This window comes from Epinephelus moara, chromosome 24, assembly GCF_006386435.1.
Source record: "Epinephelus moara isolate mb chromosome 24, YSFRI_EMoa_1.0, whole genome shotgun sequence".
NCBI lineage: Eukaryota > Metazoa > Chordata > Actinopteri > Perciformes > Serranidae > Epinephelus > Epinephelus moara.
Window position 1 is genome coordinate 28,105,419 of NC_065529.1, and position 25,422 is coordinate 28,130,840.

Here is a 25,422-nt window from a genome sequence, read left to right on the forward strand (position 1 = left end):
CATCACAAGGAGTGAAGTTGCGTCTTCTTTTCCTCGCAGATGACGGTTCGGGTTCATTCTCTCCTGTTGCGTGGTAAGTGTGGTCCATTCGCAAACTTTATAACTAAAAAAACTTTTCACTACTCTCTATCGACGAACTACTAACACTGCTGTTTCCTCCTCCTTCTTCCTTCCTTCCGCTGTCTTCGTTGGTTCATTTATACACGCGAAACGCGTTTTCTGGCTGGCTGGATCGTCAGCTCGGTCTGCCGTAAAATACATGGCGGCGCAAGATGGCGACCTCTCTAAAGCAAGGCCCTTGCTATATATATATATAAAAGCATAATTATACGGCTACGAAAACCAAACGAATTTTATTTTATAGCGATTATACACTTGTATAAACATATTAATGGGTAGAATATTTAGATTCAGATTCAGATTGACAATAAACCATGCCAAATATTACACACTGGCCCTTTAAATATGGGAATAACATCGCTCATGTTCAACCGGTCTCTTCTGGCAGAAATTCCCGGTGTTGCACTGTTTTGTTGTTATCATGAAAAGTGACAGAAATACTTGCACCAAGAAGGCTAATAAAGAGCAGAAAGAGTTCAAACTCTGGCCTCTGGGCAGCCGATCATGCTGTGAAGTTGGTTTGAATGTCAGATTGTCAGTTTCGGAAAGTTACAGAAATTGTTGGACAGGGAGAGTGGGCTCCTAAAACTATTCGACCATACAAGAACAAACAGATAAAGCTTTATGGCAGCTTTACTTGGAGTGAAGGGAATTTACCTTTATGAAATTCCAGTCGAAAGTTAGTCTGTGCTTTACTTACCTAGCTATGTTTTTAGAAAGTTAGCTTGATTCTGCCAAATAAGAAGTCGCAGAGTAAGATAGTTGGCTTGACAATTGCCAGCTACACTGCGTTATGATCATACATGTAATTCTATTATAACTAATGACTGTTAACCACCTTAAAGTCTGCTTTAAAAATCACATGTAGCATACTCTGATTAAGCAGTTTAAGTTCTTCTTTTAATGAACCACATTATTGATTATAATGCTTTCGTATGAAGTTAGTCAGCTAGCTTAGTTAACTACTGTTTGTTTGATGACCCTACGCCATAACCCTACGTGCACCTCCCCAGAAATGTAACTTCATGTAGTGGCGACGCAGACCACCTGTCTATTTATATAAGCTGAAATCATTTCCCTCAGTGGAAACAAAGCTTTTATTTACTTTAATTTCATGGATAAGACACAATAAATTGTGAAGACAAGAAAGCTTCCACAAAAATAGAATTTTAAGTCTTCTGGGATTTATACTTCGGGGTTCATCCTGGCTTCATATGAGCAGAGGAAATCTCCACTTGTCGACAGGCTAATTTCTATAATGTAAAATGTTATTCAATTATTCTTTGAGTGATAGCTTTTCTACAAAATATAATTTCTGTGCTTACAAAAATGTTTTTCTGTGCTCAAAATGTCCCATCGCACACTGAGGCACAAACGCCATACTTATAGTGTATCTACTTACTAAGGCACTGTAGTCAAAGCAGGATGTCGGGCCTTTACGATATCGCGCGTTGCTCAGTACTTCGCATGGATTCTCCTCCTGAACTGTTTGCTTTCAGTTAAGGGAGGAAACAGAGAACTCACCTGCCGCGCATGATTAATGAGATTTTCACCTGCAGCACAAATAAAAGCACGGCAGAGTATGTGAGCGTGAAAAGGATACACTCTGTCCTGATCTGCGTCAACCTCTCTATCTCACAGGAGCTGCAGGGGAGCGTCTCAGCGACCACAAACAGGAGGTTGGTGTTTTCTATCCTCTTCGCGTGGAACAGCCTGTGGGAGACAGTGATGGATATTTCAGCCAGCTTCATACACGATGTACAGTACAGGTATGAGAGCACAAACACATTCTGCTGATGCTTCAGAGAAAAAAAAAAACGCACCGTGAGCAGTTTCCACAGTCCTGCAGCACATTGTAGGAGTTGGTGGTGTTTGTGAAGTAGAACTGGCTCTGGATGGTCACACAGCTGCTTTCCCTCGTCTCGAAAGCGTCAACCAGGAGATCATCTAGAGCACAAACACATCCAAATTTAACATTTTATATAATGTTTATTAATTCATAAAGCTGATTTAAAATGATTCTCACACAGAGTTTATGTACACATTCATCTAAATGTTGTTTCTGGGTGCTGTGGTGCAAGACCTCATTTCATTGTTAACAAACTCCCCTTTTAATGGGGTCATCTCAGAATGTGTTTATGTTAACAGAAGTTTGGGCCAGAAAATAAGGACAAAATGCAAATGAGCTGCTTGTGCTGCTACTTCATCTAATTTGTATAATTTTTAACATAAAAACAGAAACATAATGAGCCTTAAAAATTCCTGGATCCATTATTCACGCAGATACTCATGTCGCACACAAAGATATTGTTAAGATGCACAGATTCACCTTGGTATAGCCAGCTGTTGTAGGCCAGGCCGTACAGGAGCTGCTGCATCACAGACCTGAAACAGTGTTCACATTGCACTTTATTGGATAATGAAATACAATCTGTAAACATCAATAAATATCAGTTGACACATGTCACAGCTACAGCAACACAAGTCTAAAATTAAGCACCCTGGCTTCATGTGCAGGAGTCTGTACACAGTTTGAATTGTTTCAAAGGTCACCTCACATGCTCTTGGTGTCATTAGACTTAAGAAACTGGACTGTAGAAAACAAAGTCTCACCATGCCACCGTCGAAGTCCACCACGCCACGCTGAGGATGTCAGCAATGGACGGCTGCAGATACACAGAGTCGTTACAGATAAAAGGTTTCCACCAAAACATTATAAAACATCCCAGAATCTAAAATCTGCAGGTGGTCTCTTACCACAAAGATGCCCCTGGGTGCTGCACCAGTATGGCTGCTGCTGATGGGTTCACATGCAGACTGGTAGTGGAAAGACTGACGGCGAGTGAAGATTGAGTTGTTGTAGAGTGCGTGCATCAGGTACGGGTCGACATCACCAAAGAAAAGGCCGATCTGTGATGGACGAAAGAAAGAAAAGAAAGTTACAGAGAGGAAATCATCTTTTCCACTTGTTTATTTCTTCTTGATTTCATTTTGTTACATTTCTTTGGCCCTGCGGTGTGAGCTGAGCTGAGCTGAGCTGAACTGAACTGGACATTGGGATGACTTGAGAAAAATACTTGAGTAAAAGGTGCAGTCTGCGATTCTAAGACAATTCACTTTTTGCCAAATTCAGCCAGTAGCCTATCTCTTCATGGTCCGCTAGCTCTCAGCTATGCTTCTATAAATAGGAAACAAACAAACAACGTGGCTCAGACTTGGCCACACAACACTATTCTGGTCAGTGAACAACAGAAGGTGTTTATACTCGTGCGCAGGACTAGGGAAAGGCCATGGATTTGTAAAGAGAAAGGAAGTGGGAGCGAGACAGAGGGGTGTATTTGTGTGGGTGCTGAGTTTAAATATCATCAATCTTTCTCCAGGATTGCTGATTGTACCTTTAATTATTAAAGTGCTTTATGTTTCTCTGGAGAAAGATAGTTGATTGTTGAGTCTCATTCCCAGGTCGTCAAATAGCGACGCTTTGGGTTGGGAGTCGGACCAAAACACCAACCTTAAGTGTTGGGAAATATTTTTCTCCAGAGAAGCATACACCACTTATTAATGATCCTGTGACAAAAACTACTTTTGAAACACACAAAATATGATGTAAAACACACAATAACACCAAACAAAACCTCAGAAATTCACATCTGCTTACAAAACATGACTTCGAATTTTATATTTTTAGTTCTGCATCACTTTCAAAATATGAAGTAGAAAGACAAACATGCCTGAATGCAAACTTTCTTCTCAGAAATAGACATTTCAAGTTATACTACTATAAGAGTAGCACATGACCACACAAAGACGTACCTTTTTCCAGTGATCTCTCTGATTGGACATAACCAGGAACCCGCCATCATCAATGAGATAGCAGAGGAGGTCCTACAGACGACACGATACAGGTAACTTTTTTACTAAATCTCAAGATACAGGTTGTCTTGACTTTATAAGAGGAGACAGCAGACTCTAAAAAACCTTCAGGCAAGTGTGAAAAGCTAAAAACCAAGCATGTCTCCATACATGATAAAAATATTCAAATTTTTTCTACATAAAAATATATTAAACTGCAAAAAACATTTCTCTCATGAGTCATTAAAATCAAACATATCAGACTCCACTGTCAGAGTTAGGGATGCACGATAATATCGGCACGTCATTAGTATCCGCAGATAACGGCTTTAACAAGACATTGGTATTGGCAAAAAATGAAAATTTCTCTCGACATAACAAGCTGATAAATGCTTTAATACTGTGACTTTAATTAGTTGACATAGGTCAGATTTGCCCTGTCAAGACTGCCTCAGGGAGAGCATCATCCGAGCCTGTTAAAGTGTGAATGTTATTTGAAACTGTTACATTAAAATAAATATGGCATACTTTACATGTAACCTACGTTGGATTAGGGTTTCTTATTTTTACCAGTAAACGTGTATATTTTGAAAAGCATTGTATTTTATGTCTGCATCTACCAGTGGCCCATCACAATAACAGCAGGCATAATAACAAGGGAATGCCACTACAGGACAGTCTTAATGTTCTCTGCAGAAAAATAGATGCTTATATCAGTAGCTGCATCTGCAATCACCCAAAATGAGTTGGATAATGTCAGTATATCTAATACCTGTAACAATCCAATATCATGCATCCCTATTCAAAGAAAGCCCATTTATATGACACAAAGAGATTTCTGTGCACTTGCTCCAATTTTCTACTAATTAAATGTCAAAACAGAATAATGCCGACCAAACACTGGAAGACTTCAAAAATGCTTTTAAAAGACTAAAGTCTGACATCTGCTGACATCTAAAGACAAAGGGATCTTGCGGGGTCACTCTTTGTACGACTACAACTAGATTCATGTGAGATTATTTCACATCCTGCTTACCTGCTTCAGGTTTTGGGTTTTGTCACTTCAATTGCTACCAGCCTCTGTTGGTTAGCAGCACTATTTTAGTGCCTTTGAGAGAAAATTTAACCTCTGAATAAAAAAGAATAAAACAGAAATTATTCTTACGTCAGTGTTCACTTCACAGTCCATCTCACAGCTCCTGGATGGTCCACACTGTTATAACAAAGAATGTAATGAGACAATGATGTCACTTTTGTTACAGTGAATGAAGTTTAATTAAATAATTGCTGACTATTAGTAAGAAGTGGCACGGTGCTGTACCTTGTGTGAGCCCTGTCGACTGTCTGACACATTGCTGGCCAGGATCTTAAACTTGTCCACCCACGCCTCCAGGTCCAGCTTCACTCCGACCACTGAGTGACGACATCCACAGGATCAGAGCAGAGAGCGGAGGAAGAAGACGAAAGAGAAGAGAACGAAACAGAGTTAGCTGAAATATCTGAAATAAGTATTTTAGATTAAAAAAACCTTCCTGGGAATCCCACATGATGCCACATTAAGTTTGCCACATAACAGTGTTTTTCCTACCTGAAGGTTTGAGCAATTTGCCTCCCAGATTCACCTCCACAGCTGAACTAACCAGAATTCCAGCAGTGCCGTTTTCTGCACCTACAGGGTCATCCAACGCTGTTCACAAACAAAAGAAAAAAACAAAACAAAAAAAAACAACAACTGAGGTCATGTCACAGTCTGATGTCACATGTGTGAATGTTATCTTTTCACAATCGTAACCTCTCTCTCAGTCCCACAGCTGTGATGACACCTAAAACAGTTTGCTGATTAAAACTGTGAGATTACTTTTTCATCATGACTCAAGCTTGTTAAAACGATCACTGATCATTTACAGTTAGGTCTCATTCGATGAACTGAGGTGTCGCACTTTAAGCTGTTGTGTGTGATTTTGTTTGGGGTTTTTTGGCCACTTGGTGGCAGCAGAAACACGTTGTGAACACAATATTGACCTATCATTACAGCTGATCCGGTGAGCTTGTTAGCACACAGTTGCTTAGTTACACATTTAGCAGTTACACAGCAACATAATTATTTATTTGGAGTCGTGTCCCTAGTCACCTGACGAGTGTAAGTTCAATATTTACTCTCTTTCAGTTCTGTTTCGTCTTCACTAAACAAGTAGTGTACAGTGTGTTTTCAGAGCTTTTTTGCCTGCTGTAACCAAAAACGATGCTGTGAGTTTGAGACAAAAAGTAAAGTTAGTGGTTAAGTGGTTCGTAAAACCAAAACAATGAGCTGAAAGATCCTATAATGCTTTATTCATTCATTCATTTTCAGTAACCGCTTATCTTGTTAGGGGTCGCGGGGGAGCTTTGCGCATTGTCATGGATATGTTATATACAAGCAACTCCCCAACAGTTTGCACGGCAGTTGTAAAGATGCATGTCCAAAAGAAAAGCCCACATTTCTGGTCTGAAGGAGAAAGACTTGGATATTAACAGGTTTCTTCATTCATTCATTCATTCATTCATCTTCTAACCGCTTCATCCTCTTGAGGGTCGCGGGGGGGCTGGAGCCTATCCCAGCTGACACTGGGTGAGAGGTGGGGTACACCCTGGACAGGTCACCAGACTATCACAGGGCTGACACAGAGACAGACAACCATTCACACTCACATTCACACCTACAGACAATTTAGAGTCACCAGGTAACCTAACTTGCTTGTCAACAGCAATGTCTCTTTCCAGAAATCATGACCCTGTTACTCAAGATAATCCACAGACCTTGTTGTGGGCAGCTTCATGTAGGAACTATTTTCTGTCTACTGAATTACATCTGCCAACCATATCACTGCCAACTGTCCCTTTAAGGTAACTGCAGAGATGAGTGATAACTCTCTGCACGTTAATCACTATGAGTGACCCCTCTCTCACATACACACAGTCATTTGATCCATTGTTATTGTAAATATCTTGACTGAAGCTACTTTAAAATGTGTTTTCACAGTTACTCACAGGATCTTGATGGAGCTCTGAACATGTAGCCTTTGTTGTCAAGACTCCGTCTGTAGTAATTTGAATTGAAGGGTTCAGGATCCTCATCCCAAAGATCAGCAGCTCTGCACAGACACAACACAAACCGTTTAACAAACAGTTTTTAAACAGAGTATCTGTGAGATTAATCGTTATTAGATGACTCTTATTAAGCTGTAACTGATGATTACAACACATTGTTGTTAACTGGTAAATAAATACTGTGTAATACATCTATAAATATTATTTGGGTGGTCATTATAAAGCTGCAATGTTTATAGCTGCAGTACACGTAATCAATTGATCATTTAACATGGTATTATAATCATCAATTACTTTAACTTTATTACGGCATCTAAATGTTTACAGATTGTTTAAAAACGAAATATTACTTAATATAGTATATAAAATGTTATAAAATGTGCAACAATAAACTGTTAAATGACCATAAATTATGGTATTACTGATCATTAGTAAACATTATTAGTTAATATTTCATTGTTTGTTAACAGTAAAATAACTGTTAACTAAAGTTTAATCATTTCAGTTTCTATATCAACATATAAATGGTATAATTATAATAACAATTATTAATGATGGTTATTATAAGTGTTACCAAATAGGTGTAATTCTCTGCTTCAGTAAGTACATTAATCTTACTCACACGTTGGGAAAAACCCGTGTTATTCCTCCATCGGTGGACGCAAACACAGCCAGGAAGCCGTACCTGTAAAAACAGTTTTTACTTAGCCAGCTCAGTTTGTTTTAACTCTGACACTCTGAAGTAGATTGATGTTAATTTGCACAAAGTGTCTTTCTATGAAATAAAGTCTTCACCATGGTGGATGGTGTGAAAAGCAACAAACAAGCTGACTCACGCATTCAGGTCCTTGTTCTTCCAAACACGAGAAGCCAGCTGCCCGATAATCCTGGAATCCAAAATTAGGTTGTGGATGAGGCCTTGGTCACCTGAGATAAAACAAACAAACAAACAAAAAATAAAAAAACAAATTAATTTCTGGCAAAAGTTCAGTTAGGAAGACTATACTGTTGCATGTTTAGGCCTCTAATTTATTTCTCACACTCTCTGCCATTCACTTCTCGCACGCATGCTCGCTCCTAATTCCTTGCTTTCGTTGTCAATTAAGATATCAGCTGTTCTGTCAGCTGATCACATCTGACCAATCACACAGCAGCACACCTTCCACAGTTAGAAATTAGCACCTGCCACCAGCCAAATGCAGGTAAAATAGTCAAGTGGCTGCCAGATTTTCTTCACTCACCAGCCAAAAAAACAATTGTAATCTATTGAGTGGCTGGTGAATCAATCAGCCGCAGTGGCAAGTGGAGGATAAGATTAACTATCAACCCTTACACCTTCATTGTCAGCCTATCATCTTGCTCCTTCTTGTTTTAAATTTGAATCTCTGTGTGCCTTTAGTATGTTCATGCTGCAGGCTGGCGCACCCTCCACCTCCCCATCACCGCCTCGTCTTCACAAATTCATCACCTTCATCAACCTCATCAGTCTCAGCAGAGTCATCAACCACCTCCACCTGTGTCTGGACTCCACGGGGGGATATATCCTGCTGCCGCTCAGGACAGACACTCATTGATTACAAAATCTACCTGTAGAGTCTAAATGCCAAAGACTTTCACACAAATCTTGATCATTATTATCTGTTGATGTGTTCACCCGTAATCTGTATTAAACTACTGTCTTCTCTTCATTCACCTGTCTCTCCTGATTGAAGTATATTGCCTCATCTGTGCATCTGCAGCAGTGGCAGATACTGTAAACTACAGTTTACTGTTAAGACACTCACACTCATCAGATTCTGGGGAAATGTCCAACATGAGGGAGAGGAAGTTCTGCAAAAACTGGGTGTTGTTGTCAGACAGATGCAGACGTTTGCAGTATTCCCTGGAGAAACAAAGGTCAGAATTAATCAGACTTTTCCATTTACTAACAGACAGAAACACGAGGGGGAGGAGAGATGGTAGTCACCTTGGAGCCAGAAACACATGTCCTGAGGATTCAAAGGAGCTGGGCAGCAGCGACTGCATATCTGTAACAAAAGGCAGTGATGTTAGCTTTTTCATCTTATCTCTGAATCTTAATAAACACAGGACCTTGAAAGCTCTGCCTCTGTACTCACACTGGAGCTGCAGCATCACATCACTCAGGTCTGCCTGGATGTAGAACTCATTGTAGGGTGGTAATACCAGACCAAGACTGCAGGTGGCGGCATACCAACAGGGAGACAGATGAATGAGGAGACACAGAGAGGAAGGGAGAGTGAATCCATCTGTGCGTGCAGTTCTCGTCAGGCTACAGCTGGTTGGTTGTTATTTTTGATTCACAACATTGTAGCTGCTCACCTGTAATCTGTGCCGTTGATAGGAGTCCAGGTGTAGCTCCTGTACACCTCATCGATGTATTGCTACAGTAGAGGAGACATTTGAGGACACTTCAGTCAACTAAAGCAAACGAGCTACAGTTTACCTGCTTTTACTTTACATAATGTGTGAAATATGGTTTTTGTGAGGTGTTTGGACCTGAGGACATAACAGTTCACTCAGAATACAATCCTCAGGGAGCTTAATTCAAAGGCCTAAACATGAAAATTCGACTTACGACAGGAATATGTTATGAATACTTTAATACAGGGGCTAACACCAGACAACATCAGAAAAAATTAATGTTTTCTGACACTGTTACAGTTTTCTTATACCAATATTTTTTGTTAACGTGAAAGCAAGCAGGTCAAGAAAAGTATAGCCTGCAACTTGCCGTCATCTTTGATAATAACCTTAGCTTAAACAAGGATGTTAACACAGTTGTCCAGTCTTGTTTTCTGCAGCTCAAGAGCCTCTCTAAGATGAGTTCAATTTGATCTCGTAAAACTCTAGAAACTGTCATTTGACTTTTATTTACTCTCGTTTGGACGACTGTAACTCTGTGCACATGTCTGAGTCAACAGAGTTTACACTAATTACAGCTTGTCCAAAATTCAGCAGCCAGACTCCTCACCGAAACCAAAACAAGAGAGCACATATTTTAGCTTCTCTTCACTGGCTTCCAGTAAATTTTACAATCGATTTTAAGATATTAGATAACCTTTAAGGCCCGCTTTGGACTTGCACCTAAGCACATCTCAGATCTTATGAGTTTCTGAGTATATGCATGGTTGTTACCTGAGGTCTTCAGCCAAGCCTCTGCTGGCCATTCAGCAATCTAGGCTGAAAACCAAGGACCTTTTCTGATCGGGCCCCCACTCTCTGGAACAACCTCCCTGAGGAGATCAGACTGGCGAGTTCCTGATCCTCTTTTAAATCCCTCTTAAAAACAGTTTATGGCCTGAACTCACTTTTATCTGTACGTCACTTCTTAAAGCCTCTTAAAGTACAAAGCCATTCTCTTAACTTGTATATTATTGATTGTTTTATCATTTTACTTATCTTACTCTCTCTCATGTGTAGGTCCGTTTCCCATGTTGTATAACTTTTAAACTGCTTTTAATTTTTTTTATTATTGTCTATTGTTTTTCATTTTTGTAAAGCACTGTGTAGCTTTGTTTCGAAAAGTCCTATATAAGTAAAGTTTATTATTATTATTATTATTTTCCAGCTAAAATCAGTACAAAGAGCTGCTCCTAAATGGATATTGTAATCTGGATCTGAGTTTTTCAAAAAGATGATAACAGTTTAACTAAAAAAAAATCAAATATGAAATTTACTCAGATTCAATGTATGTGGTCAAAAACACTATATAGGGCAAAAATACAATTTGGGCCTTTAAAAAGTTCTTTACTTACACTTTACTTACTTGGAAATAAATACATAATGAACATTGGAAATTATCAATTAGAAAACGAAATAGATTTTTTTGGTAGGCCTTTTTTTATGTGCCTAAATACATTTTGCTGCTGCCTCCATCCACAGCAGTACATTGCTTAGCTTTCGTGGCAGTTATCCAAATTGGGGGCATGCAGACTGCTATCTACTGTATGTAATACACTGACTATAGTTAAGTACCTCATATAACACCATTTTAAAAAAAATCTGAACCATCCCTTTCAACAACACAAGACAGCCTATCCAAACCTGCCACTTTTTAGCAGCCAAGCTACGGTCAAAAAAGGACCTACAATAAAAACCAATCAGTAAAATTTAATGGTAACCAAATGTATAGTTCAAATAAGAAACAGGTTGTAAAACACATACATAATGTTCTTTAAACATATTCATCATACTCCAGATTAGAGCTGCATAAGAGCTGAAATATGTGAAGCTCTTCAGAGAGAGATTTTACTTGCCTCATCAATCGACTTGATGAGAGTTTTGATCTGCATTTCACCTGGTCTTCCATCAATCATTTGTCGCCGGATCTAGAAAATGAAAACCAATTTTTTTTTTTCAGTAAGAAACATTATGAAAACATGTTACTGTACTTGGGGGCTTCAGTTACCTGTTAGGCAGGTAATCCTGAGGCAGATAATGTTCACTGGCCCAGTAATAATTTCAAACAACTACAACAAGGCCTAAAACCAGAAACTTTTCATTTTCACTCGGCACTACTTGCTCACCTCTTCTTTATTGTTGTCCTCCACCTCTGCATCCAGGAAGTCCAGCGTCACAGGCTCTGGCAGGTTCACCAGCTGAGAGGAGTCGAATGAGAAAAATCCATTTACATTAACATCACATGCAGAGCAGGCAAATCAGCATCATACTTATCTAAACTACATATATAAACAATCAACATTTTAAACCCCAAGGGACCTGTATTCTCTATATGCCTCCTCTTCCCTCCAACGTGCAGTAAAATAGTCTATTAGGGAAGTTCAATATACACCACCTTTGGCAGAAGATTAGGGTGAAGCAGAAGATATCCATTTGGGTCTATGGCAAATATGTACCCATTGGCTCCAAGCTGTTAATGATAAAAGCAAGAAATAGCAGTGTGTTAGTCTGTCCTCTCCACCACAAGAACAAAATGTGACTAATGATGGTGCTAATGAGATGCACATACATTGTACCGTGGTGTTAGTCGCTTTATCTCGTCAAGATGCACGTCGACTCCCATGACACCTAATATCAGCTGATTCTGGTCGGACAAAATACATACAGCTGGTTAAAAGGAATAGTTTTACATTTTGGGAAAAATGCTTATTTGCTCTCTGGATGATATATAGAAGATACAGCGGATACCGCTCTCATGTCTGTCTGGTTAATAAGTAGCTAGAGCCAGCAGCAGGTTAGCTTAGCACAAAGAAGTTAATGCACCAAGCCAAGAAATAGTCAAGGTACATATCCAGCTGTTACACCAAATCATGTTGAATTTAAGGCCCTGACACACCAAACTGACAGTCAGCTGTCAGTCAGTGCTGGGCTGCTGGTGAGCATCTGTCGCCATGGTTGGTGCAGTGTGTCCTGCACCATTGGCCCTCATTGGCTTTTTTTTGGGGCTGATTCAGCATGTTGAATTGGTGTCAGCGATGACAGAGATCATTGGTGTATGAAATCCCAGTGGTCATAACACAGGTTTTTAAACAACTGTGAATCACTGCAGCCCCAAGAGAAGAGTTGACCCATTCATCCATCACACCTTCCTTCCAACATAAGAATAAGAATAATGGACTTGTGACTGTTTACACTACGCCACTTGTAAGTTTTTTCTCGTAAATTTACGACTTCAGTCTTGGAGAATATAAGTTTGTTTCACAAGCTTCAAATTCACTATGACATCTACAAATCCTGCCTCTCCAACTATAACAAGGCAATAAAAACCACCAGACAATCATTTTTCACCGATATCATAAATAATAATTTGAACAATGCACAAGTACTGTTCTCTACCGTTGATCGGCTCTTAAATTCATCTTTTTCTACTTTTTCTCAAACTTACTCTCCACTACAAAATGTGAGGAATTTGCAACATTTTTTAATAGCAAAATTACCACAATCAGAAAAAATATAAGCTCCTTGAGCCTTGGCAAAGATGTGTTACCTACTTATATGAATAGAACCTCTGATATGTCATATTTTGCTCCTGTGGACTCTACAACCCTTGCAGATGCTGTGCATCAGCTCAAGTCCTCCACCTGTTGCCTGGATCCAATTCCGACTAGCTTTTTTAAAACTACTTTTAGCTGTTTAAGCACAGAGGTACTACAAATTGTTAATTGCTCCCTCCAGTCCGGTGTTTTCCCAAGTGCTCTTAAAACTGCTGTTATAAAACCATTGTTGAAAAAGAACAGTCTAGATCCCTCAGTTTTAAGCAACTATAGACCAATCTCAAATCTCCCTTTTCTTAGCAAGATCCTTGAAAAAATTGTGTACAGTCAACTGAATGATTACCTGATAACAAATGACCTATTTGATGTTTTTCAGTCTGGTTTTAGATCTCACCACAGCACAGAAACTGCCCTTATTAAAGTTTTAAATGATCTCCACTTAAACATGGACACTGGCAAGCTCTCAATCCTCATACTCCTAGATCTCAGTGCCGCGTTCGACACTGTCGATCATGGGATCTTACTTGACAGATTGCATAACTGGGTGGGACTTTCCGGTCCTGTCCTAAACTGGCTCACTACCTACCTACAAGACAGGGATTTCTTTGTGTCCATCGATAATTATGCATCTGACAAAGTTGCTGTGACCTGTGGGGTCCCACAGGGCTCAATCCTTGGTCCACTCCTGTTTAATTTATACATGCTTCCGCTTGGGCACATTATACAGAAACATAATATACAATACCATAATTATGCAGATGATACACAACTCTATATCTCCCTCTCTCCTGATGATTTGAGCCCTGTGGAAACACTACTCAAATGCATCGATGACATTAATACATGGATGAACCAAAATTTCCTCCAGCTAAACAATGATAAAACAGAAATCATTATCATAGGTCCAAAAGCAAAAAGACAGGAAGTCTCTGCCATTCTTCGTTCATCTGCTCTCAAGTGCAAAGAACATGCCAGAAATCTTGGTGTTGTCATCGATGCTGATCTTAACTTTCACTTTCACATTAACAATGTCACAAGATCATCCTTCTTCCATTTGAAAAACATCTCAAAAATCCGAGACTTTCTGACAAATTCAGATGCTGAAAAACTGGTTCATGCATTTGTAACAAGCAGACTCGATTATTGCAATAGCCTCTTTTCCGGACTCCCTCAAAAATCCATCAAACGACTGCAACTTATTCAAAATGCTGCTGCACGTATTTTAACCAGAACTAAGAAATATACACACATCACCCCAGTTCTTCAGTCCTTACACTGGCTCCCATTGAAGGCCAGAATTGAATTTAAAATTCTTCTTATTGCCTATAAGGCACTGAATGGCCTTGCCCCTAATTATATTAAAGAATTACTTGTGCCATATGAGCCAATGAGAACTCTCAGGTCATCAGCTAATGGTCTTCTCGTTGTTCCCCGTGTGCGCACTAAAGCTGGAGAGGCAGCATTTAGCTGCTATGCTCCTAGCAGATGGAATGCCCTTCCAAGTAATGTAATGTTAAAAGTAAACTTAAGACATTTCTCTTTACTGCTGTTTTTAACTAGCCTGTTAATTTGTTTTTTTTTTATCACTAAATACTAGAATCACTATGCACTTTAAATAAGATGCATCCATGTATGCTTGCATACATTCATGTTCTTGTTTGTTGTCTGTCTGCGTGCTTGTAAATATGTGCTCATATTTTATGTTTTTATAGCATGTTTTTTTGTGAAGCACATTGTGTTGCTTTCTGTATGAAATGTGCTTTATAAATAAATCTTCTTCTTCTTCTTCTTCTTCTTCTTTAACGTCGGAGAGTGTCCAAGTTTTTTTCTCAGAAATTTACGGCCTTAATCTTGGAAATTCCTGCACCGCTCCATTTTAATTTTTTTTAACCTACAATTTATGCTGTCATAAGCTGTAAAAATGCTGGTAGGCAGATTTTGCTACCTTAGGACAGAGCCAGGATAGCAAAGTCTCTCTGCTTTCAGTCTTTGTTAAGCTAAGCTAACCCTCTTCTAACCATAGAAATACAACAAGTAGAAAGGAACTTGAACCTTTTTTCGTTATCATTTGACTGGTACAAACTAGAATGATGATTGTTATTAGTTTCTAGTTTTGCCTATTTTTATTTTCCTTATTAGACAGAAAAATACAACCGACACCAAACCAAGATTTTCTGTCAAACACACTTAAAATAAAACCCACCAAAAGACTCTCAGTTGGTCTTGATAGTCATCTAGTTAGTTACTCCACTGTTTCAACAGTAACCATCACTGGTTTGGTCAAAATAAACCCTTAATTCACAGAGTCTGATGAAGAACAGTATGGGGACTCTACATGCTGGTTATCCCCACAGTCTCTCTGACGTTATGCCCCTAGCTTCAGGCTGAGCAGCTGTCCACTGAGCAGCAGCTCTCACTACTCTCTGGAGGCAACGTCAGTACATCATGTTTTAACAAACATAATAATTAATGGCATCAAAAGAAACAGGGTAGTAGATGCTTATTTGAAAACATAACATCACCACTCCACTGCTTGTTTGGTTGCTACTGCAAAACCTCAACTCAGGGTGTTTGTAACTTGCTGCACATTGGTTTGTTTAGACAGAAGTCAGCCTGCTACAAAGGTTGCAGTGGCAAGAGTACACATAAAAAAATGGCAGCTGCTCTGACCATCCTGCTATGTTGATTTGAATGGGGATGTTCATTTCTGTGCTTCTAACACTATGTTCATATTTACCGTACAGTCATGAGAGTGGTATCGATCACCTCATCTAACTCTTGGTAATAAAGCAAATAAGCATGTTTCCCAAAATGTCAAACTAGTCCTTTAAAGGTGGTCATTTCCTTGATATAAAACAACAAAGCTAAATTCTGCCTTTAAAAAAAACTAAACGTACAAGTAACCATAATTTGCAACGTGCAAATGTAATGACATTGTCATATAATAACCAGCTTTGTTACCTGTGAGTTTCCATCCATGGTGAGATTAAACACAGGCAAAGTCCCAGTAACTACCATGCCAAGACCCTACAGAGTCCAAAGACAAAGTCCCAAATCATGTAAATTATGAGCTTGTTTATTTCAATGTGTATTTAATGCATGTTTGGTGCATTTACTATATTTAATCACATACAGCCGACGAGGTCATGCAGTCTCACCAAAGCATCCTGATACACATTGGTCCACTGAACCTGCTTGGCATCGCTGCCTGCCAGCACCATGGGGCGCCCCAGCACGTCGAGGTACTCCTGACAAAACAAAAGAGATATGTGACCGGCTGCAGCGGCAAAACAACCAACAACATCAGGCCACGGGGAGAATGGGTGTGCAAACAAATGGAGGTAGACGTTTCCAGAGAGTGAGTGAGCTCCGCAAGGAGAATTTGAAACAGTGAACGGGGATCAGCTGTGTCAGAGGCACTAGACAAACCCACCTGGGTGTTAATCCTTATAGCACAGATGGAACGGATCTCAAAATAGTAACCTGGCAAGTGACAGAGAAAAAAAGACAAACACAGAGAGAGAAAGAGAGAGGGAGAGAGAGTGTGTGTGAGCAATGGTATCAGAAAAAAATACAAGTGGAGCTCATAAATATTCCAGATTTTACTAGATGTTACTAGACCAGTGACTCAGCCACTTAACTCCCACAAATAGGAAGCTTAGAGATGAACACTGCCGAGCTTTAAAACTGATGTATCTGTTTGTACAGTTCAGTCAAAACCATTAAATCACCTGAAAGTCCAAAATAAAAGCTCCTGTTGAACCTGAAACCTCATTTCTATCTGAAGATGATTCATAGAGAAACTATGTCTGTGTGAGTTTCCTTTTTAAAATAAAAAAGAACCTTGTTTCCCATCATGCTTTGCTGCAACAGAGCTTCAACTAATGACTGTATTCATTTAAAAAATATCTGCTAAATATTTTCTCAATTACTCTTTTCATTATGTAGTATACATTATGCTATAAAATGTCAAAAATGTATTCAAGTGTCTTATTTTTTGTCCAACCAACAGTCTAAAATCCAAAAATATTCAGTTAACACACAATCAATAAACTGGGGCTTGGTAATGTTTTGCAATTTTGTGAAAAAATGTTTTTAATTTCTCAGTTATCAAAATACTAGCAGATCAATTACATGTTAATTGACAATGACAAATAGATTAATTAACTAAAAAATTTAAATAATTATTTTTTAAATAAACAACTATTAATATGTATACTAGATTTAATAGGTTTGGTCTCATAAGGTGCTTAATACTATACTATAATATTCAATGATCAGTAACACAGAATGTGTGATTTATGCACTTCATAAAATCACATTATTCATAATATGTGGAGTACATGTGGCTGTAAAGTTCATTGTTTACTTAAATTTATTTTATTGTAAGAAACATTTCTTGAGTTCGATTTGAGTCACAGGACGTCAAATATTTCACATAAATACAAAAATACAAAACAACATTTAACTGAACAAAAAAAACATAAAAACACTACAAACACTACAAATTACATCAGACATAACAAAAAGTGGATGCAACAAATTAATAATTCCATATACACCAGATGTTTGTTTACAATAACTTCCGGGTGGAAAACCGCGCATCACGTACATAAAATGAAGGGCTGCTGAGCAAACACTGTCTCAACTGATTAGTTTTTCGAAGCCTAAAAAAAGCTCACCTAAAAGATATATTCTATATTAAGAACATTTTCACAGCTTACCATACTCCACTGACAAAAACAGTAATTGTACTTCGCCAGAACACTGTATTTGCTGGTCTATTGCTGCCTCAGTTAGGTAGTGTGAAAGGGTAAAGCAGTGAAAATATTCCAAATATAGGCTACACTTGAACAGATATGGATTTTTGGGGGGTAGCTTAATATGTTTTGCAGCGACCCCCATCCACAGCAGCACATAACATAGCTTCTGTGGCAGCAAATTTAGTTTACCAGAGATGCTATCAAAACAACACAGTGCAGAGAACAAGCACAGCATAAGTGTCAGAGAGGCCAGACCACAGTGTTTGACTATATATCTATAAATGTTATAGTTGTGGCTTTAGATGACAGCAGAAACAAACAGGTTTGCCGATTTCACATATCTCTCCGATTGCCATTTGTCTACCTGGAAGTAATTGTTGTTGTCGACGCAACATCACAATGCTGGGCCCAGGTACACTGAGGTTACTCAGAAGCCATACTCTGATTTAATAGGCTGGCAGACTGAGGTGAAAAAGAGTTGCATAACCCAATCAGTCTTGCCTATGTGATGGCAAAGGCTGATATTGTTCAAATAACAAAGAGATCAGACGTAATATTACTTGCCAGAGTCAATAATATTTTAGTAATCGCAGTTTGGAAACTCGACTCAAGCACTTGACTCACAATCTTTGAACAGATCTGTAGCAGTCTAGCTTTAAGACGAACAGAGAGACAAATGAACCATGCACTGATTCCATACTGCATAACACTCTGAATTATATATTGGAAAAACAATAATAGGATTTGTTTATTTGCTCCCCATGACCTCAGTCTCCTAAGACAGTAAATGCATTGTTGTATCTGCTACGAATAAAATCTATATGTGCACTCCAGGATAAAGCAGCGTCCACTCCACACAGATATCCAAATATTGATACGAGGAAATTTCTTGTGTCTTCTTTGGATTAATAATAAGTGTATTCATCTTACACTACTCCACTGGTCTGTCCATACAACACTGATGAATACTAGAATCATCTTCACTGCTTAACATGATTTTGTTTTAATAGGTAAAAACATCATTTGAGGGTGATAATCAGATGACCATTTTGTTTTATATTAACTCATACACAGATACATCTTGTTCTCCCTCTGTTTAAATCAGCCTATCGCATCACAATAAAAACAAACCTGCACTAAAAAGGAAACAGCTCTGCGTGAACAAAAGCCAACTCTTGTGCACAAGTATTCTGAGTGCCACTAAGTCACCATCTCTGCACGAGCAAGAAACCACCCTCACGAACATGAGTTCTCCCGGGACAATCACTGTCAGCTCTCGGCTGCGAGCAACTCTGATCTACACGAGCAAAAGTGACCTCTGCGTGAGCAAACACCAACTCTGGTCTGCTCACAGATCTGACAGGAAGGCCCATTAGTCTGGTCAGTGCACTGTGCTGTACATTAGACTCAGTCATTTATTTATTTGTTCCTCTGTCTCGGCATTGATTAATAAATATACAGCAGACAACTCTCCTTAAGTACAGACTGAGTGGGGCGACTATAGCAATGCATTTTGAGATATATGCTTGGATAAAAGTTGATGTGATCAATTTACTGTTGATGTAGGACAGCACAGCCATTAGGAACAAAAGTTTTAATGTCCAACTTTTAACAATCAAGGTTTCTGCACATTTTAAGTACAAATATAACAAATTTTAAGATCTTTTTTATACCTCTATAAGAAAAGAAAATAATACTATGACTGCAGCAAAAGAAATCGACAGACTAAACTTGAGTATACGACATTATTGAGTTTTGTTGAATGTGAACAACTGAAGTATTTAGTGTAGGTTAGCTCACATAACTGCCTCCTCATTAACAGTATGGCAGTAGACCCAGTCGGATGGAAAGCAATGTCCCCAAATTCCTTGTATGAAATAACATGGCAACTAATATTCTTTAGCCAATAAAAACGGGTCCAGGCCTATATAGCTGTAGCAGTGAGCATAAAAAGTGTTCACATCTTAAAAATACTGCACTACAAACAGTGGTCCTGCATTCCAGACCTCATTTAAGTAAAAGCATGTAAAAATTATCATTGAAATTACTGTAAGAACTGAAAGTAAAAGTACTCGATATGCAGTAAAATGCTCAGTCAGTCAGTGTTTCACTGTTATAACAACAATCCTGTTTGGACACAGGACAAAAAGTAAGAACTCTATAATAAACTTTTATTACCATTGTGCAGTATTGCAAGTCAACTACAGACTGTAGTCTCAACTTCTGTTGTAACTGTGCTGTTTTTTTAACTATGGTATCAATTCTTTATAACATGTGACGACTCCATTTTGCAGAAGATTTTATTAATCTTCTGCAGTGAGTACTTATAAGTAAATTCAATAACCAGTAAGATGCCCATCCACCTGAGTGTGTGAAAACTACTTTGTAAGCAAGTTTAGAAGTTGACCAAAATTTAGGTAAAACTATTAGAGAAGTGGTGAAAAGGTTAAAAGTAATGACTGAACTGTAGCTTAAAGTAATAGATAATTGGCTGAAATGTCCAGCTTCTGTCCTTAAATTAAAACAAGACCTACAAATGCAAACCAAAGCAACTTAAACACTGACTACATTTACATGCACAATATATTCAGCTTTTAGCCCTTATTCCAAAAAAGACAATATTCCTGTAAAGCTGCTTACATGGCTAATGAAAATGAGTATCCTACTAATACTCCTGTTTATATGCAGCTGTGCATACTCTGCTTAATGTGCCAAATACATGTTAGCTATCACATCAAAATATGGAGAAGTGGAACAGCTGTAGTTCCTTGTGCTGTTTTGCTTCTTTGCATCATGACAGGATGGCAGACTTGCCCAACCATGCAAGCACAGCCCTCCTCTTTAATTCCTTCAACCACCTTCTTGAAAAGGTCGGCGTTGCAATATTTATGCCTATCAAGAAACCTGTTAATATCCAAGTCTTTCTCCTTCAGACCAGAAATGTGGGCTTTTCTTTTGGACATGCATCTTAACAACTGCCGTGCAAACTGCTGGGGAGTTGCTTGTATGTAACATATCCATGACAACGCACAAAGCTGACTGTAAACAGACAAGAGGCTGTGTGTTGCAAGCTGCAGTAAAAACCACAGTTGAGACACATATTCAGAATGTGCTGCATACATGTAAAAAAAGAAAAGGTCCTAAAATTCAAATAACATCAGCATATCCCACGTCATCTGAAAATGATAAATTCAGAAGGCAGCCTAATTCAGAATATCCACATAGAATATGCTGTTTACATGACTGCTATTAAATTCTGAATATTATCATGTCAGCAATATAAGTGTGCATTTAAATGTAGTCACTGACAGTTCAACTGTATGATAAAAATAGAGTAACAATATCCAGTTTGCTGTGATTAACAGTGTTAAATAACATCCAGTTAATAAGCTGTTGATATATTTAGAACATGACTGATGGTACCAATGAACAGCTGTGAGAGTGCATCAGACAAAAAAGGCTGAAGCCCACCGCTCTACAGTGTGTGATATAGGAAATAAATTGAATAAATCACAGACAATTCAGCTCACCTTTATTGGTGCATGCGATCCACTGTAAAGGTGTGACATCATAGTTGTGCTGACCCACAGAAAAGGTGAAAACTCGAACCTTCAGAGGAATAAAGAGAGGAAAATAAATAAAAAGTCTTCAAAGGGATAAAGACACCACAGTGCATCCTTTCCCAAATGCTGGCTGTAACTGAACTGTGTTTGTTATGATCAAAAGAAACCAACCGTTTTGTTGGGCCAGTTGTATTGCATGAAGACATCCTGAGCTCTGTCCTCCCCTCCATCAGTAAACAGCATGATTATTTTATTGCAGTTGGCCCGGGGAACATTTGTCTTCTGAAAAATGCATTTCAAAGGCAGACGAATGAGGGTGAGCAGTCGGGTTGGTCAATACAGTAAAACAGTGTGTCGAGACATTCGTATTGACTTAATGCCTGGTCGAAGTAAATCAATATGTGACTTACATTTAACAGCTGGTTGAAGGCAAAATGAAATCCAGACTTGTAGTCGGTGGTGCCTTTCGCCTGCATCTGCTGCACTGCATCCTTGAAGATCTTTTTGTTGCGCACATTAGCCTGGACGAGATGTTTGAAGCAGGGAACCACGGCTTCTGCCTTCTCGTTAAACTGGAACACAGCAGAGGACACAGTCTGGGCTTAAATATGTGAAGACTGAAGTTCAGGAAACAAGTGAAACAAAATCACAGACAGATAGATGTGAGTGCAGCAGATACTGACCCTCGCCACGTTGACGTAGTCATCATCAGACAAAGTGTCCAGCATTTCCATCACTGACGCTTTGATGAGTTTCAGGGTGAGGCCACTGACACTGCCACTCCTGAGGAAACACACATGTCCCAATTACATGCTCAGATAAATACATGGCGACAGAGGCAAACACATGCAAAAAGATCATTTTACATAAAGGTCTGCAAAATTATGCAGCACGTTTCAGTTTAGCAGAGTACGTGACGAAACTGAAGGTGCACAGTATATGAGCCCAGCTGCAGTTGATATGAATAACATGCTGCTAAATAGGGGCACAAAATTTGTGCAAAATTACAATACACTAGACAAGTGGTTCCCAACTGGTCCAGCCACAGGGTTCAGATTTCTCCTTAGTCATTACTTCAAGGTCCACACAGTTTAATACATTCAGTGCCATACTTGTGTTTGGCCATGTCATCAAGCTAGACTGCTGTCTCTGTCAAGTAGCTGTCTGTTAGTCACTCACTCTACTGTGCAAAACAGCACTTCAAAATTAAAGCTCTGTGCCAGAAATTCACTGTGCTAAAAACAAAGTGTGTTTTTTTTTAATAAAGTTCACACGTTCATGAGTCACTTATGATCCATTCAGAATGGACCCACAACCCACCGCGACCCACCAGTTGGGAACCATTGCCCTAGAAGACTTTGAAAAGACTTTTAAAAGACTTAAGTCTGACACCCTCTCACATCTGGTGACCAATCACTGCTCTCCATTCCACGCACCCTGCTAAAAACCAGAGGTGATCGAGCATTTTCAGTCATTGGCCCTAAATTGGCTCCTCCATTGATACCTTTAAAGCAAAGGCCTTTTGCCTTTTAATAATCACTATGATGACATGCTCGACCATGACCACACTGTTTTTTTAGTTGCCTGTATTATATTTTGTTGTTTGTGCAATGCTGCTTTTGTCTTATGATTTTATCAAGGTAATGTATGCTATTATTAATTTACTTATATTATCTTATTTATTTACTTATTGATTGTGCCTCTGTTTTTATCTGATCTCTCTCTGTGCTCTATTAACCTGACTTGACACATCTAAAGACAGTGTGAGTTTTTTGTCACACATTATAAGATTTTGCAGACTGGTGATCTTGCAGGGTCACTGGTTTCAAACCTATAGCTCGATTCTCTAACAATTTACTTGAAGGTATCTACATAAGGGTGACATGATGACACTGTTATAACTATGACATGACACTGTCATAAACATTATGTACATGTCATAAACGTTTATGACTGCTCTCATTAAGTGTCATTCAGTTTTTGTAATAACAAGTTGGCATTGTTTGGGTTGATTATGACAAGTTGAGATTGTTTGGGTTGTCTTGATTATGGCAAGTTGACATTAATTAAAGTGACATTACCAGAAGTTGTCTTTGTCATGACAAGTTGACATTAGATTTGTTTGGGATGTCCTTATTATGACAACTTGACATTAACCAGGATGACATTACCAGAAGATGTCTTTGTCATAACAACTTGACATTAACAAGAAATGCACCTCTTTTTGTGTTTATGACAAGTTGACATAATGATTGACACAAAGGCATCTTCTGGTAATGTCATCCTGGCTAATGTCAAGTTGTCATAATGACATCCCAAACAAATTTAATGTCAACTTGTCATGACAAAGACAACTTCTGTATCTGTAATGTCATCTTGGCTAATGTCAAGTTGTCATAATCAAGACAACCCAAACAATGTCAACAAAAACCGAATGACACTTAATGACAGCAGGCATAAACGTTTATGACATGTACATAATGTTTATGACAAGTTTATGACAGTGTAATGTCATAGTTATGACAGTGTCATGTCACCCTTATGTAGATACCTTTAAGTAAAGTGTTACCCTAGATGGAAATTATTTCCTATCCTGCCCCTGGTGAAAAATATTAAGCCCTCACTTTGACAAATATTAACAATTCCTTACATGTCCGCAAAAAGCACATCATTCCTGAAACACAAGATAAAAGGCCTTGTATGTCGACAGTATTCTTGTTAATTAGGCATCAACATAATCTACAAACTGTATTATAAACTTTACATTATGGATTTTTTCGCCTCAACTTGTTACCAGCTTCTGTTGCTTAGCTGCACTATTTTAGTAGAAGAAGGCCGTGGGAATGAGAGGAAAACTGTTTCACAGATTAAAATTTCTCGTCTTGTTCACTCAACAGCTCCATCAATTTGTCGTCCTTTTCCAAAGTATGAGAAAACCTAGACTGCCTCCTGCAGTCCCCTCCATGTTTACTACGTGAGGTAATATTTGCACAACAAAAAGATCATTGGTTGAACAGTAAAATCCGCTCAGAATGATGCAGAAAGTCCAATAGGTGTATAATTAACAGTTTCAGTGCACGCTCTGTCCTCTGAGCATGTGACCAAAGTCTTCAGCAGTGCTGACAACTCGGCACGTACTTCCTCCAGATGTTCGATCACAGACATAATTTCTCCTGCTGCAGTAATCAATCAGCATTGATAAATCCTTGTTAGCAGCTATTTGTTTGTATTTCCATCTGCCATACTTTGCAGTCCGCTGAGGAACACAACAATGTACAGTTTGTTTTCTCCCAAACTCAATATTCAGCCGTGCTGCTAAAACTGAAAGCAAAGAAAAAACCCTAATACAACCCCAGTGAAAATATGGACAAACACAGTTTAGTACACATACACTGATGTCCTTAAATACTGTCTGAATGAATAAACAGATTCAGCAGTATTTCTTTACAATGTGTGAAAATCAATGCAATGAAATGAAATTAATAAAACACATCACATGGAGTTAGATATTTTCCTTTGTTCATGTATGTTATTTTATGCTTTGTACGGTGACCTTGGGTGTTTTGAAAGGCGTCTTTTTAAATAAAATGTATTAATTTTATTATTATCATTACTCATTTGTACTTGAATACAGTGACCATCTTCATGTACATGTGATGAATCACGTTTATTAAAGGTCATTTCTGAGGGCTACTCTACAATTTTCCTCATTCAGCCCAGTAATAGGATTAACCTTGCAAAGAGTGCCAATGAACCACTATTACCACCACAATGAATGGCAGCCATCATGGGGACAGAACAGAGGCTACAACAGGCTGCTGCACTCGACCTCAGAATTTAATTTGACCACACTCAGCAAACACACTCTACTATCTGATCTCTCGTATTCTATTACTGCATCTTGCTAACTCGGCCATTCTGGATGTCACTAACTCGGCTTCTTCTCCGGAGCCTTTGTGCTCCACTGTCTCTCAGATTAACTCATATCGCAGCGGTGCCTGGACAGCGTGACGTGTGTGGTTGTGCTGCTGCCGTGGTCCTGCCAGATGCCTCCTGCTGCTG

At 38.8% G+C, this 25,422-nt stretch overlaps 1 protein-coding gene across 1 annotated transcript in view; it reads right to left on the bottom strand.

The window, feature by feature from the left end:
• LOC126386405 (voltage-dependent calcium channel subunit alpha-2/delta-2-like) overlaps nucleotides 1-25,422 on the bottom strand; it is a 75,266-nt gene that overhangs the window by 7,734 nt on the left and 42,110 nt on the right. The window contains exons 10-37 of the mRNA XM_050038728.1: nucleotides 22,044-22,143; nucleotides 21,771-21,932; nucleotides 21,532-21,642; nucleotides 21,328-21,406; nucleotides 16,468-16,517; nucleotides 16,193-16,282; nucleotides 15,996-16,061; nucleotides 12,050-12,124; nucleotides 11,876-11,950; nucleotides 11,607-11,678; nucleotides 11,337-11,408; nucleotides 9,400-9,461; nucleotides 9,177-9,253; nucleotides 9,026-9,086; nucleotides 8,844-8,941; nucleotides 7,896-7,986; nucleotides 7,682-7,744; nucleotides 7,000-7,103; nucleotides 5,561-5,659; nucleotides 5,294-5,385; nucleotides 5,138-5,185; nucleotides 3,934-4,005; nucleotides 2,878-3,030; nucleotides 2,734-2,786; nucleotides 2,450-2,505; nucleotides 1,944-2,067; nucleotides 1,724-1,833; nucleotides 1,523-1,605 (exon numbers count right to left, since the gene is read on the bottom strand). Coding sequence (XP_049894685.1) covers nucleotides 1,523-1,605; nucleotides 1,724-1,833; nucleotides 1,944-2,067; nucleotides 2,450-2,505; nucleotides 2,734-2,786; nucleotides 2,878-3,030; nucleotides 3,934-4,005; nucleotides 5,138-5,185; nucleotides 5,294-5,385; nucleotides 5,561-5,659; nucleotides 7,000-7,103; nucleotides 7,682-7,744; nucleotides 7,896-7,986; nucleotides 8,844-8,941; nucleotides 9,026-9,086; nucleotides 9,177-9,253; nucleotides 9,400-9,461; nucleotides 11,337-11,408; nucleotides 11,607-11,678; nucleotides 11,876-11,950; nucleotides 12,050-12,124; nucleotides 15,996-16,061; nucleotides 16,193-16,282; nucleotides 16,468-16,517; nucleotides 21,328-21,406; nucleotides 21,532-21,642; nucleotides 21,771-21,932; nucleotides 22,044-22,143 — 2,398 coding nt within the window. The remainder of the gene's footprint in view (nucleotides 1-1,522; nucleotides 1,606-1,723; nucleotides 1,834-1,943; nucleotides 2,068-2,449; nucleotides 2,506-2,733; nucleotides 2,787-2,877; nucleotides 3,031-3,933; nucleotides 4,006-5,137; nucleotides 5,186-5,293; nucleotides 5,386-5,560; nucleotides 5,660-6,999; nucleotides 7,104-7,681; nucleotides 7,745-7,895; nucleotides 7,987-8,843; nucleotides 8,942-9,025; nucleotides 9,087-9,176; nucleotides 9,254-9,399; nucleotides 9,462-11,336; nucleotides 11,409-11,606; nucleotides 11,679-11,875; nucleotides 11,951-12,049; nucleotides 12,125-15,995; nucleotides 16,062-16,192; nucleotides 16,283-16,467; nucleotides 16,518-21,327; nucleotides 21,407-21,531; nucleotides 21,643-21,770; nucleotides 21,933-22,043; nucleotides 22,144-25,422) is intronic.